This window comes from Ochotona curzoniae, unplaced genomic scaffold (assembly GCF_017591425.1).
Source record: "Ochotona curzoniae isolate NIBS_2020 unplaced genomic scaffold, NIBS_Ocur_1.0 scaffold_3890, whole genome shotgun sequence".
In the NCBI taxonomy this organism is placed as follows: domain Eukaryota; kingdom Metazoa; phylum Chordata; class Mammalia; order Lagomorpha; family Ochotonidae; genus Ochotona; species Ochotona curzoniae.
In genome coordinates this window covers 28875407-28887933 of record NW_024467115.1, presented here as the reverse complement: position 1 = coordinate 28887933, position 12527 = coordinate 28875407, and the positions used below count along the sequence as shown (strand labels likewise).

The following is a 12527-nucleotide window of genomic DNA, read 5'->3' as shown; positions in this document are numbered from 1 at the left end:
ACCGATACCGATCCGAAAAATCGTATTTGTTGTGAGCCGCCCTGCTGTTGTCCGGGCTGCGAGCACAGGCGCATGCTCCCTTCCCAGTGAGAATGCCCAGAGAGGAAGTCTCGGAGGTGAGCCCTGCGCGAATCTGCACAGACTCCTTTCTCCACCCAATGCTCACTTCTGAGTGAGTATAACGATCCGAGTATACCGATACCGATCCGAGTATACCGATACCGATCCGAAAATTCGTATTTGTTGTGAGTCGTGCCCGGGTTTACACGGGTTGCAGGTACCTAGGCATGCCCCTTTCTAGTGAGTATGCCGAGAGAGGCAGTCCCTGTGGTGAGCCGCGCCTGGTCTGCAAGGGCGTCGGGTTTTGGGTTCATTTTCCGTGGACTATACCGATACAGATCCGAAAAATCCTTTTGTTGTGAGCCGGCTCCGCTGCTGTCCAGGCTGCGGCCCCGGCGCATGCTCCCTTCCGAGTGAGTATGCCGAGAGAGGAAGTCTCCGTGGTGAGCCGTGCCCGGTCTGCCAGGGCGCCGGGCTTTGTGCTCGCTTTCCTTCGATGTACCGATACCGATCTGAAAAATCGTATTTGTTGTGAGCCGTGCCCGGGTTTACACGGGTTGCAGGCACCTAGGCATGCCCCTTTCCAAGTGAGTATGCAGACAGAGGAGGTCTCTGTGGTGAACCTTGCCCGGTCTGCCTGGCCTTCATTCTCCGGTCAATGCTTCCTTCCGTTGACTATACCGATACCGATCCGAAAAATCGTATTTGTTGTGAGCCGGCCCCGGTGCTGCCCGTGTTGCGGGCTCTGCGCAAGCTCCCTTCCGAGTGAGTATGCTGAGAGAGGAAGTCTTGGTGGTGAGCCTTGCCTGGTCTGCCTGGGCTCCATGTTCCGGTCAAAGCTTCCTCCCGTTGACTATACCGATACCGATCCGAAAAATCGTATTTGTTGTGAGCCGGCCCCGGTGTTGTCCGGGCTGCGAGCACCGGCGCCTGCTCCCTTCCGAGTGAGTATGCCAAGTGAGGAGGTCTCGGAGGTGAGCCCTGCGCGAATCTGCACAGACTCCTTTCTCCAGCCAATGCTCACTTCTGAGTGAGTATAACGATCCGAGTATACCGATACCGATCCGAGTATACCGATACCAATTCGAAAAATCGCATTTGTTGTGAGCCGTGCCCGGGTTTACACGGGTTGCAGGCACCTAGGCATGCCCCTTTCTAGTGAGTATGCCGAGAGAGGAAGTCCCTGTGGTGAGCCGCGCCTGGTCTGCCAGGGCGTCGGGTTTTGGGTTCGTTTTCCGTGGACTATACCGATACCGATCCGAAAAATCGTATTTGTTGTGAGCCGGCCCCGGTGCTGCCAGAGCTGCGGGCACCGGCGCATGCTCCCTTCCGAGTGAGTATGCTGAGAGAGGAAGTCTCTGTGGTGAGCCGCGCCCGGATTAGCCCGGGTGGAGGGCACTGGTGCATGTAACACTCTGCTCAGTATGCCAAAAATGAAGTCTCCGTGCTGAGCCGCGCTCGAATATATCCAGGCTCCTTTCTCCAGCCAATGCTTCCTTGGGGTGAATATAATGATCCGGGAAGCTCCATGGTGAGCCGTTCCCAGGTCTGCCAGGGCGCCGGGCTTTGGGCTCGCTTTCCTTGAGTATACCGATACCGATCTGAAAAATCGTATTTGTTGTGAGTCGTGCCCGGGTTTACACGGGTTGCAGGCACCTAGGCAGGCCCCTTTCTAGTGAGTATGCCGAGAGAGGCAGTCCCTGTGGTGAGCCGCGCCTGGTCTGCAAGGGCGTCGGGTTTTGGGTTCGTTTTCCGTGGACTATACCGATACCGATCTGAAAAATCGTATTTGTTGTGAGCCGGCCCCGGTGCTGCCAGGGCTGCGGGCCCCGGCGCATGCTCCCTTCCGAGTGAGTATGCCGAGAGAGGAAGTCTCCGTGGTGAGCCGTGCCCGGTCTGCCAGGGCGCCGGGCTTTGGGTTCGCTTTCCTTGAGTATACCGATACCGATCCGAAAAATCGTATTTGTTGTGAGCCGCCCTGCTGTTGTCCGGGCTGCGAGCACCGGCGCATGCTCCCTTCCCAGTGAGAATGCCCTGAGAGGAAGTCTCGGAGGTGAGCCCTGCCCGAATCTGCACAGACTCCTTTCTCCACCCAATGCTCACTTCTGAGTGAGTATAACGATCCGAGTATACCGATACCGATCCGAGTATACCGATACCGATCCGAAAAATCGTATTTGTTGTGAGTCGTGCCCGGGTTTACACGGGTTGCAGGCACCTAGGCATGCCCCTTTCTAGTGAGTATGCAGAGAGAGGCAGTCCCTGTGGTGAGCCGCGCCTGGTCTGCAAGGGCGTCGGGTTTTGGGTTCGTTTTCCGTGGACTATACCGATACAGATCCGAAAAATCATATTTGTTGTGAGCCGGCTCCGCTGCTGTCTAGGCTGCGGGCCCCGGCGCCTGCTCCCTTCCGAGTGAGTATGCCGAGAGAGGAAGTCTCCGTGGTGAGCCGTGCCGGTCTGCCAGGGCGCCGGGCTTTGTGCTCGCTTTCCTTGGATGTACCGATACCGATCCGAAAATTCGCATTTGTTGTGAGCCGTGCCCGGGTTTACACGGGTTGCAGGCACCTAGGCATGCCCCTTTCCAAGTGAGTGGTGAACCTTGCCCGGTCTGCCTGGCCTTCATTCTCTGGTCAATGCTTCCTTCCGTTGACTATACCGATACCGATCCGAAAAATCGTATTTGTTGTGAGCCGGCCCCGGTGCTGCCCGTGTTGCGGGCTCTGAGCAAGCTCCCTTCCGAGTGAGTATGCTGAGAGAGGAAGTCTTGGTGGTGAGCCATGCCCGGTCTGCCTGGGCTCCATGTTCCGGTCAAAGCTTCCTCCCGTTGACTATACCGATACCGATCCGAAAAATCGTATTTGTTGTGAGCCGGCCCCGGTGCTGCCAGAGCTGCGGGCACCGGCGCATGCTCCCTTCCGAGTGAGTATGCTGAGAGAGGAAGTCTCTGTGGTGAGCCGCGCCCGGATTAGCCCGGGTGGAGGGCACTGGTGCATGCAACACTCTGCTCAGTATGCCAAAAATGAAGTCTCCGTGCTGAGCCGCGCTCGAATATATCCAGGCTCCTTTCTCCAGCCAATGCTTCCTTGGGGTGAATATAATGATCCGGGAAGCTCCATGGTGAGCCGTTCCCAGGTCTGCCAGGGCGCCGGGCTTTGGGCTCGCTTTCCTTGAGTATACCGATACCGATCTGAAAAATCGTATTTGTTGTGAGCCGTGCCCGGGTTTACACGGGTTGCAGGCACCTAGGCATGACCCTTTCTAGTGAGTATGCCGAGAGACGAAGTCCCTGTGGTGAGCCGCGCCTGGTCTGCCAGGGCGTCGGGTTTTGGGTTCGTTTTCCGTGGACTATACCGATACCGATCCGAAAAATCGTATTTGTTGTGAGCCGGCCCCGGTGCTGCCAGGGCTGCGGGCACCGGCGCATGCTCCCTTTCGAGTGAGTATGCCGAGAGAGGAAGTCTCCGTGGTGAGCCATGCCCGGTTGGCCTGGGCTCCATGCTCCGGTAAATGCTTCCTTCCGTTGACTATACCGATACCGATCCGAAAAATCGTATTTGTTGTGAGCCGTGCCCGGGTTTACACGGGTTGCAGGCACCTAGGCATGCCCCTTTCCAAGTGAGTATGCAGACAGAGGAGGTCTCTGTGGTGAACCTTGCCCGGTCTGCCTGGCCTTCATTCTCCGGTGAATGCTTCCTTCCGTTGACTATACCGATACCGATCCGAAAAATCGTATTTGTTGTGAGCCGGCGCCGGTGCTGCCCGGGCTGCGGGCTCTGCGCAAGCTCCCTTCCGAGTGAGTATGCTGAGAGAGGAAGTCTCCGTGGTGAGCCGTGCCCAGTCTGCCAGGGCGCCGGGCTTTGGGCTCGCTTTCCTTGAGTATATCGATACCGATCCTAAAAATCGTATTTGTTGTGAGCCGGCCCCGGTGTTGTCCGGGCTGCGAGCACCGGCGCCTGCTCCGTTCAGAGTGAGAATGCCCAGAGAGGAAGTCTCGGAGGTGAGCCCTGCGCGAATCTGCACAGACTCCTTTCTCCAGCCAATGCTCACTTCTGAGTGAGTATAACGATCCGAGTATACCGATACCGATCTGAAAAATCGTATTTGTTGTGAGCCGTGCCCGGGTTTACACGGGTTGCAGGCACCTAGGCATGACCCTTTCTAGTGAGTATGCAGAGATAGGAAGTCTCTGTGGTGAGCTGTGCCCGGGTCAGCCCGGGTAGCGGGCACTGGTGGATGCACCCTTCTGCTGAGATGCGAAAAATGAAGTCTCCGTGCTGAGCCTCGCGCGAATATATCCAGGCTCCTTTCTCCAGCCAATGCTTCCTTGAGGTGAGTATAATGATCCGGGAAGCTCCATGGTGAGCCGTTCCCAGGTCTGCCAGGCTCCGGGCTTTGGGCTCGCTTTCCTTGAGTATACCGATACCGATCTGAAAAATCGTATTTGTTGTGAACTGTCCCAGTTCTGCCCGGGCAGCGAGCAGCAGCGCATGCTCCCTTCCGAGTGAGTTGCCTAGAGAGGAAGTCTCCGTGGTGAGTCTTTCCAGGGTCTACCCTGGCACCGGACTCCAGCCAATGCTCCCTTCGGGTGAGTATAATGATCCGGGAAGCTCCATGGTGAGCCGTTCCCTGGTCTGCCAGGGCGCCGGGCTTTGGGCTCGCTTTCCTTGAGTATACCGATACCGGTCCGAAAATTCGTATTTGTTGTGAGCCGTGCCCGGGTTTACACGGGTTGCAGGCACCTAGGCATGCCTCTTTCCGTGTGAGTATACTGAGACAGGATGTCTCCGTGGTGAGCCGTGCCCGGTCTGCCTGGGCTCCTTGCTCAGGTCTAGGCTCCCTTCGGTTTACTCTACCGACATGGATGCCAGAAATGGTATTGTAGTGAGCCGGCCCCTGTTCTCTCGGGCTCTTGACTCTGGCCAATATTTCCTATGGGGTTAGTAATCCGAAACGGATCTCGAGAGGCAAATCGTATTTGTGGTTAATCGTGCCCGCGGTTGTGTTTGCGGTTAGCATGTCTAGAAAGGAAGTATCACTTCTCACCACCGTAAGCCCGACATATAAATATCACCGGGCAGCGCACCAGAGAGTTCACTTCTGCTCTCTGCCTGCCTGCCGGATTCCCCGTCCTGTCCAGTTCGCCGTCGGCCTCCCTGCAGCTGCCTGCGACTCGGAAGCGGCTCCGCACGGCGAGCAGCAGCGGTGTTGGCCGAGAGCAGCTAGGAGTGAGCGGTTGTGCCTGGAAGACCCCGATCTACGGCTGCCCTCCTGTCTGCGCTGGTGAGTTGGGCAGGAGCTGGAATCAGTGCAAGCGGAGGGGTCAAGTGCTGGGATGAGACTTACAGGCAGAATGAGCTGGGAAGGGCTCAAAGTTTTAAGAAGGGCAGTTTAGTTTTTGGAGGGTTTTTGTTTGTTTGTTTTCTATTTTAAGCTACAACTCCACAGTGCACTGGGGGGCTCCACGCCGCTCCCTGCCACTTTCCCGCCCAACTGGTGAGCGGCTCCCCGTCGCTTCCCGGGACACGCACAGGCTTACCGGGACACGGACAGTTTACCGGTCGGCACGGGCTTACCGCTGCTCCTAGCCCGACACAGCACGGGCTTACCGCGACACTGCACGGGTTTACCGCAACAGGGCAAGGGCTTACCGCGACAGGGCAAGTGCTTACCGCGACAGGGCAAGGGTTTACCGCGACAGGGCAAGTGCTTACCGCTGCTCCCCGCCAGACACGGCAGGGGCTTACGGCTGCTTTGCACCGGACGCGGCACGCACTTACCGCAATAGGACACAGAGTTACCGCGACTCGGCCCGAGCTTACCGCTGCTTTCCGCCGGAAAAGGCACAGGCTTACCGCGACAGGGCACAGTTGCCACGACTCGGCACGGGCTTACCGCCGTTCCCCGCTGGAGCAGGACGGGCTCCCCGCAGCCTCCCCACACCTTCCCCGCACCCTCCCCACAGGACCCGAGATGGGCTCCCCGCCTCAACGCTGGAAGGGGGATGGACTCACTCTGTGGCAGAATCTACAGAGTGAAAAGGAGGATATAAATTTCGAGGCATCTTCCATTACTCTCTCAGGCCATAAGCAGGATTAGCCAATTCTGACAGTGAGCAGCCAGCACCCCCCAACACACACCATGTTTTAAAGCATTTTTTTTTTTTTTTGTAATGCTGACTAAGAGTGTGAACCACTGTGTATGGCTTTCCTTCTCTACACCGTGATCCCTAAATCCACACTCCTCTGGAGGAAATACTGAGGACAGCATCAAGTTACAAGGAAAATAACACTATGGTTATTCACTTATTATGAGTCTCACTATTTGTTTTCCTTAAATGTTTATTTATTTATTTTTATTGCAAATTCAGACAGGAGGAGAGACAGAGAGGAAAAGCTTCCCTCTGATGACTCACTCCCCAAGTGGCTGCAACAGCCTGTGCTGCGCTGATCTGAAGCCAGGAGCCAGGAACTTCCTCCAGGTCTCCCACAGGGGCATGGGGTCCCAAGGCTTTGGGCCGTCCTCCACAATCAGGGAGCTGAATGAGAAGTAGGGTTGTCAGGATTAGATCCGGTGCCCATATGTTATCCTGGCGCATGCAAGACAGGGACTTGTGTTCCTAGGCCACTGCACCACACCCAGTTGCATCATTAATTCAGCTTTTTTAAAAAAAATAACAATAAAACAAAGAAGCATCCACTTTTATTGGAAAGGAAGACCCATAAAAGAATGAGGGACAAAGAGAAACATCTGTCTGCTGGTTCACTCCCCATGTGCAGCAATCTCTGGAGCTGAGTTGAGTCTAAATCAGGAGCCAGAAGCTTCCGGGTCTCCTGTAAGCATATAGGATCCCAAGGCTTTGGGTCATTTTCTGCTGCTTCCCCAGGCTGTGTGATGTGGATGGTCTCTTCCTCGGGTCCTGTGAGGAGAGTCCAAGGGGTACTGTGGCTTCTGACCCCAACAGCCCTGCTCCTGGACTAGGGAATGTGAACTGAGCCCTGCTCCTGTCCTACAGGATGACTGCAAGGTAGACGGGAGCCTGTCGTCTGCAGAGTTGAGTCCAGGGTGTTGGGGTGCAGGAAGGTCCTGTTGCTTGTAACCACCTGCGGGGGCCAGGGAGAGCCTGACCTGCACTAGCTTGTGCACTTTTGGGAAGGGGGCAGGAAGCCTCTGAGAGAGGCCCATGGAGAGCAGGGAAAGGGAAGCAGACTCATATTCGTCACCAGAATGAACCTGCAGCTCCATGCAATATTCCTGTGACAGCAGATTCCTTCCAGAGCAGCATTTCCTCGGGCCGTCCTGGAAGCTGCAGAAGTCTTGGGTGTGCAGCTGATCAGCCACTCTTCCTCCTTGTGCCGCGAAGAGGGGACGGCTTCTTGCACTGCTCAGTCATGGTGCTTCGGGAATTCATCAAGCTCCTTCTTTGCGTTCTGCTCTCTCTTCCCCTTGCGGCACATGCAGGTAAGTATATGACCCAAGGGAATTTTCACCTTGGTTGTGTGTGCAACCCTGTCTTCAGCCCCCTCTGGGTCCAGCTCAGTAGCTTTGCAAGCCAGGGGAGCCAGAAAGGAGAAGAAGGGAGCTCTCTTCAGAGTGTCTGGGAGTGAAAGCAGCAAGGACCACAGGTCTTGTTCCAAGGTCAGGGTGGCGCCTGAGCAGCCTAGGTCCTGGGGCAGAGCATGCAGCTGGAGCAGTGGTCAGAGCAGGTGGGTGAGAGATGCTTAGCAGGGAGTGGGAGAGGAGAGAGATTAGAGGGAGAGGAGAGGTGAAGGGGGGAGGTGAAAGGAAAGGAGTCAGACGGGGGAGAGTGAGAAGGTGGGAGAAGGAGAGGAAGGGGAAGAGGAGGGAAAGTTGGGAAGAAGGGCCCTGAGCTGGTAATAGGGAAGGGATGAGGAGGGGAGGAAGGGGGAGGGCAGGTAGAGGGAGAAAGGCAGGGGAGAGGGAAAGCAGGAGAGTGAGGGAAGAGGAGGGAGGGAGAGAGGAGTGAGAGGGAGACTGAGAGGAGGGAGAGTTATAAGGAGATGGAGACAAGGGCAAGGAGACAGACAGAGCAAGAACAAGATGAGAGAGGCCCAGGGAGGGCAGGGAAAGGGAGAAAGGCAGGGGAGAGGGAAAGCAGGGGGAGTGAGGGAAGAAGAGGGAGAGAGAGAGGCCAACAGTGGCCAGGGTAGGAGCAGGCTCAAGCCAAGAGCCTGGAGTATTGTAGGGTTTTCCACATGGATGGCTACCTGCTGCCTCCCAGAAAGCTAGAATGAGTAGCAGAGCCTGGTCTCAACCCAGGCACTCTGATGTGGGATTCGGGCAGCCCAAGCCAAGGCTTCAGCACTGCCTCAGACACCCACTTTTCTGCACTTTCCTTTTTGCCATGTAGCTCCCCCAGCAGATGGTCTTATGTCCTCTGGGAAAGGCCACCGGAAGCTATGCACTTGCTGTGGGCCATGGGTCATTTGGAAAAGAGCCTAGTTTTTCTGCTTAGGGGGTCTGGCTCAGAGGGGTGGCCAAAATTGGAAACGGGACAGAGATTCCAACATTCTTGTTGGAGTGGCTGCATCAGCCTCCTGACCGCCTGTGCTTTCTCTTTGTGGACCTTGTCGTTATTCAGATCAGGCACTATCCAGGTTGTCTGCACATCTGGCTGGCCTGTAGGATCCCCGTGCTCTGAATTTCACAGGCTCAGATCTTTGTGTACAGGGCCGGGCAGACATGGTGCCTTTCCCAGAAATGCAATCATGATGTCTTCCCAGTTCTGCACCTGTACTTAGCATTCCTTGTATTGAGATTTTTCACTCCATTATCACGTTGGGGTCATCTTCCACAGTGCCCAACCCCAGGCTTGAGCAGGAGCTGTGACTGTGCCTCTGATGATGGAGGAGCTCCTCTCTGTTCATTGGTGAACAGGCTTCTTCCACACCTTCCGGAGGCACAGAGAGCACTGGACCTTTTCCTGAATCTTCATTTTATCTCCACCCTGGGATGTTTTGTGTTCCCATCCTATGCAATGTGCCATGGAAGTTGTGAGTTTTGTAGTGCATGTTGTGCGGGCTCATCAGCCCTGTTGCCTGTTGTGCTGTCCCAACCCTGTCCCATGGTGATCAGCACCCTCAAGGAAGCCCCCGTGCACTGTCCCATCACCCTGCCATCCATGTGAGCAGATTTTCTGCCATCCACGCCTGGCACTGCCCTAGCAGGCTCATGCACGGGTTGGTGGGCAGAGTGGAGGTGAGGCAATATGGGGAGTAAGATCCTCCAGAGGCAGAAGGAGATGCAGAGGTGAGCCCAGGAAAGTGCTCTCAAGTTCCCTTACCCTTGAGAAGGATGTTCCTGCTGGCACAGAGCCTGTGCCTGGGTGACACTCACCTGTGTTATTCTTTCACAGACACTCACAGTCTGAGCTATAACTTCAGCATCACTGCTCAGCCCAAGCCTCAACAGCCATGGCGTGAAATTCAAGGGCAAATGGATCAGATGGTGTTTCTCTCCTTTCGCTGTGGTGGTAAGGTGAACCCCTTGGGCCTCCTAGGAAGGAAGCTCAACAGCACAAAGACCTGGGAGGATCAGATTGAAACGCTGAAAGATGTGACTGAGGAACTTCGGAACAAGCTGCTGGACCTTAAGCCAGAGATCTTCCGAACCAGCGGTAAGTGTGAAAAGGCACCCTGAGGAGGGCATAGCCTATAAACATGGGCATTTTATTGTGTATAGATCAAAGCAACATTTTTGCTAGCCAGGGATAAGGGCAGGGTACCAAACACAGAGCATGCCAGGAAATACCAGAGGGACAGAAGCAGTGGATACCACAGGAACAAAGAACTTGTCAAGGCTGATGTTGGCCCATCTCTTCCCAATGGGGACAGATGTCCCCACCCTGCAGGGCATGATGCGCTGTGAAAAGGAAGGCAGTGGGAAAACACACTGGTCCTGGCAGTTTGGCTTCAATGGACAGACAAACCTGCTCTTCAGCTCAGACAACAGTACATGGACAGAGCTTCATCCTGGAGCCACATGGCTGAAGACAGCCTTGGAGAATGATGAGCACATGACCACGTTGTTGCAGAAAGTCTCAGCAGGAGACTGTCAGAAGTGGCTTTTGGGTTTCTTGCCATCCAGGAAGGAAATGCTGGGAACCACAGGTAACTAGGAGGAGGGCTGGGAGGGAGAGGTATTCACTAGGGCTGGGATGTGTGTGCTGTGAGTGCGGTTGTGCTGTGTGCTGCATGAGTGTGCTCTGCGTGTGTGTGCATGAAAGTGCAGATACTGTGAGTGTGTATCTGTGAGTGTTTTTGTGTGTGTTATTGTGGCATGTGCATGCGTGTGTGTGTACATGAGGGTGTAGGCCTGTGTACATGTGTCTGTCAGTCCCTCCCGCTGCCTTTCCTGCCCGCCCCCATACTGTGGCTGCACTTTGTTTCCCGACATTCTGTAACACTCTTCCCTTTCCCCCATCTCAGCTGCTGTTTCTCTGAGATCCTTCAGATTCCCACAACATCAGCTCCTGTGGCCCCTCCCCACCACCATTCCCAGGCTCTGCTCCTCTTGGCTACAGCAGGAAGGACAGTCAGCCTGGTCAGCCCAGCTTCCCTTTCTGGCACATGTTTCCCTGAGGACAGGACCCATCTGCCTCCCTCCTACCCTCGGCCCAGCACATAAGAGAGTGCCAGCTGTGTGCAGGGGAGGCAACTCCTGGGGCTTGGGGTCTGGACAGGGGTTTCCAGTTTTCTGCTTCCATTTCAGCACCATCAACCATGACCCCAAAAGCAGTCCAATCCAAGGACATGGCCATGACCATCAATGGCAGCACCTGGGCCCTTCTCTTCCTTCTCCTTGTCTGCTGCATCCTAACTGGTATGTAAAGGGATCTCTTCTGCGTGGTACACTGAAAGCTACACCGGGAGGGAAGCAAAGAGGGTGATGGAAGAGGGACATCACTGAGCGTCCCCCTATTTCCTGGACTACACCTGTTCAGTCTAGAAATGAGACAAGGAAAATCAGACCACATGTCACTCAACAGCATTCATTCATATGCAAGCTCAGCCTCTGAGTTCTGAGAAGTTCTCGCTGTCACAGGCAAGGCTGGTGTAGGCAAAGGCAGAGAGACCCTTTCCCAAGCTTGGTTTCAGCAACTAGCTCCTAGCATATTAGTGTGAAGAAGGCTTCACCCGTTCAGTCCTGTGTTAGCCAGGAGTCCCGTTTAATAAAGGCTGAGTGGGGCGTGGGATGTGTGGGGCAGATGGGGCAGCCAGCATCCATAGCAGCTCCACATGATGAGTCAGTGTCACTGCGATGTCATCACCAGTGCATGGCAGGGTGAGCAGGAGAGTAGGCCTTTGCCAACCCAGCTCCTACGGCTTCAGGTCATGCTAGATTCCTGTTGTAGCAGGATGTGGCCAGGTTCTCGATACCCTGGCAGCAAAAGCTACAAGAGTCATCAAGGCTAAAATGAACAAACAAGGCTTGTTGTCAGCTAAAGTCCACTCCCTGGAGTAGGAAAGTGGACAGGCTTGGGGAAGAACTTCTGCCCTGGAGACCTGGGGCTGTTGCCTAGCTTTTTTACAAAAAGGTCCTTCCCATCTGGACTAGCAATTCACAGGTGGGTTGCAGTTATAAATTTACATGTGATACAAAGCTTCCTCTTGTGGGATATCCAGCACTTGTTAAGATGTGGGAACTCCTGGGAACCCCTGGGAAGCTCCAGGCTGTGCTCATAGTAAGCTGTCTGCCTACACAACCATCTCCAACCCCCTCGTTAGGGAACCTGAACTCTTATGTCCTATCATGGGAAACATGGGGAGCGTCTGTCTTCTGCAACCTCATCAGGCTGAGTAGGGATGTGCACCCTGCCTGCCAAATGAGTTAGTTTCCCTGGTAACTGACAAGGAGACCTTGCTGTGGAAGAGCTGGATTTGGGAGAAAGAGAGAAATGCTGTAAGGTTTGATCTAAGCATGCATTTTCCTCTCTCTCTCTCTCTTTCTCTAGCCTGGAAGACCAAATTATTGCACAAGTTCAAAAAGACAGTAAATGTGGGCCTGGCACGGTGGCACAGTGGTTAAGGTCCTCACCTTGCACGTCCGGGTTCCCATATGGGTGCCGGTTCTATCCCAGCGGCCCCTGTTCCCGTCCAGCTCCCTGCTTGTGGTCTGGGAAAGCAGTCGAGGACGGCCCAAGGCTTTGGGACCCTGCACCCGCGTGGGAGACCCGGAAGAGGCTCCTGTTCTCGGATCGGCATAGTATCGGCCATTGCGCTCACTTGGGGAGTGAATCATCGGACGGAAGATTTTCCTCTCTGTCTCTCCTCTCTGTATATCCGCCTTTCCAATAAAAATAAAATAAATCTTAAAAAAAAAAAAAAGAGAGTAAATGTGGGGAGGAGAGTGATTGCAAGGGAAAGCTCTCAAGAAACTGCACAGCAGCCTTGCCTGACTGGCCCACACCCATTGCAGCTCCCACTTTTGGTGCTAAAGCCAGAGACAAA

The 12527-nt window shown here is 54.9% G+C and overlaps 1 protein-coding gene and 1 long non-coding RNA gene across 4 annotated transcripts; both read left to right on the top strand.

Annotated features, from left to right (window-relative positions):
- The first annotated feature begins 1039 nt into the window (after positions 1-1039).
- On the top strand, positions 1040-4396 carry LOC121146181. Its single transcript, XR_005882155.1, has 2 exons — positions 1040-1684; positions 3977-4396. It is a non-coding gene; the product is annotated as an uncharacterized LOC121146181 (long non-coding RNA).
- Positions 4397-4645: 249 nt separating this feature from the next.
- On the top strand, positions 4646-12133 carry LOC121146178 (UL16-binding protein 1-like). 3 transcript variants are annotated; one of them, XM_040965511.1, is made up of 6 exons: positions 4646-5340; positions 7324-7518; positions 9434-9694; positions 9912-10187; positions 10789-10899; positions 12032-12133. In XM_040965511.1, the coding sequence occupies exons 2-6, from the start codon at positions 7449-7451 to the stop codon at positions 12103-12105; spliced, it is 792 nt and encodes a 263-aa protein (XP_040821445.1). In that variant the 5' UTR covers positions 4646-5340; positions 7324-7448; the 3' UTR covers positions 12106-12133. The 3 variants fall into 3 exon arrangements, with proteins under 3 accessions (XP_040821445.1, XP_040821447.1, XP_040821446.1); XM_040965513.1 differs by having other exon boundaries at positions 7321-7518; XM_040965512.1 differs by lacking the exon at positions 4646-5340 and having other exon boundaries at positions 6745-7518.
- The last annotated feature ends 394 nt before the right edge of the window (positions 12134-12527 follow it).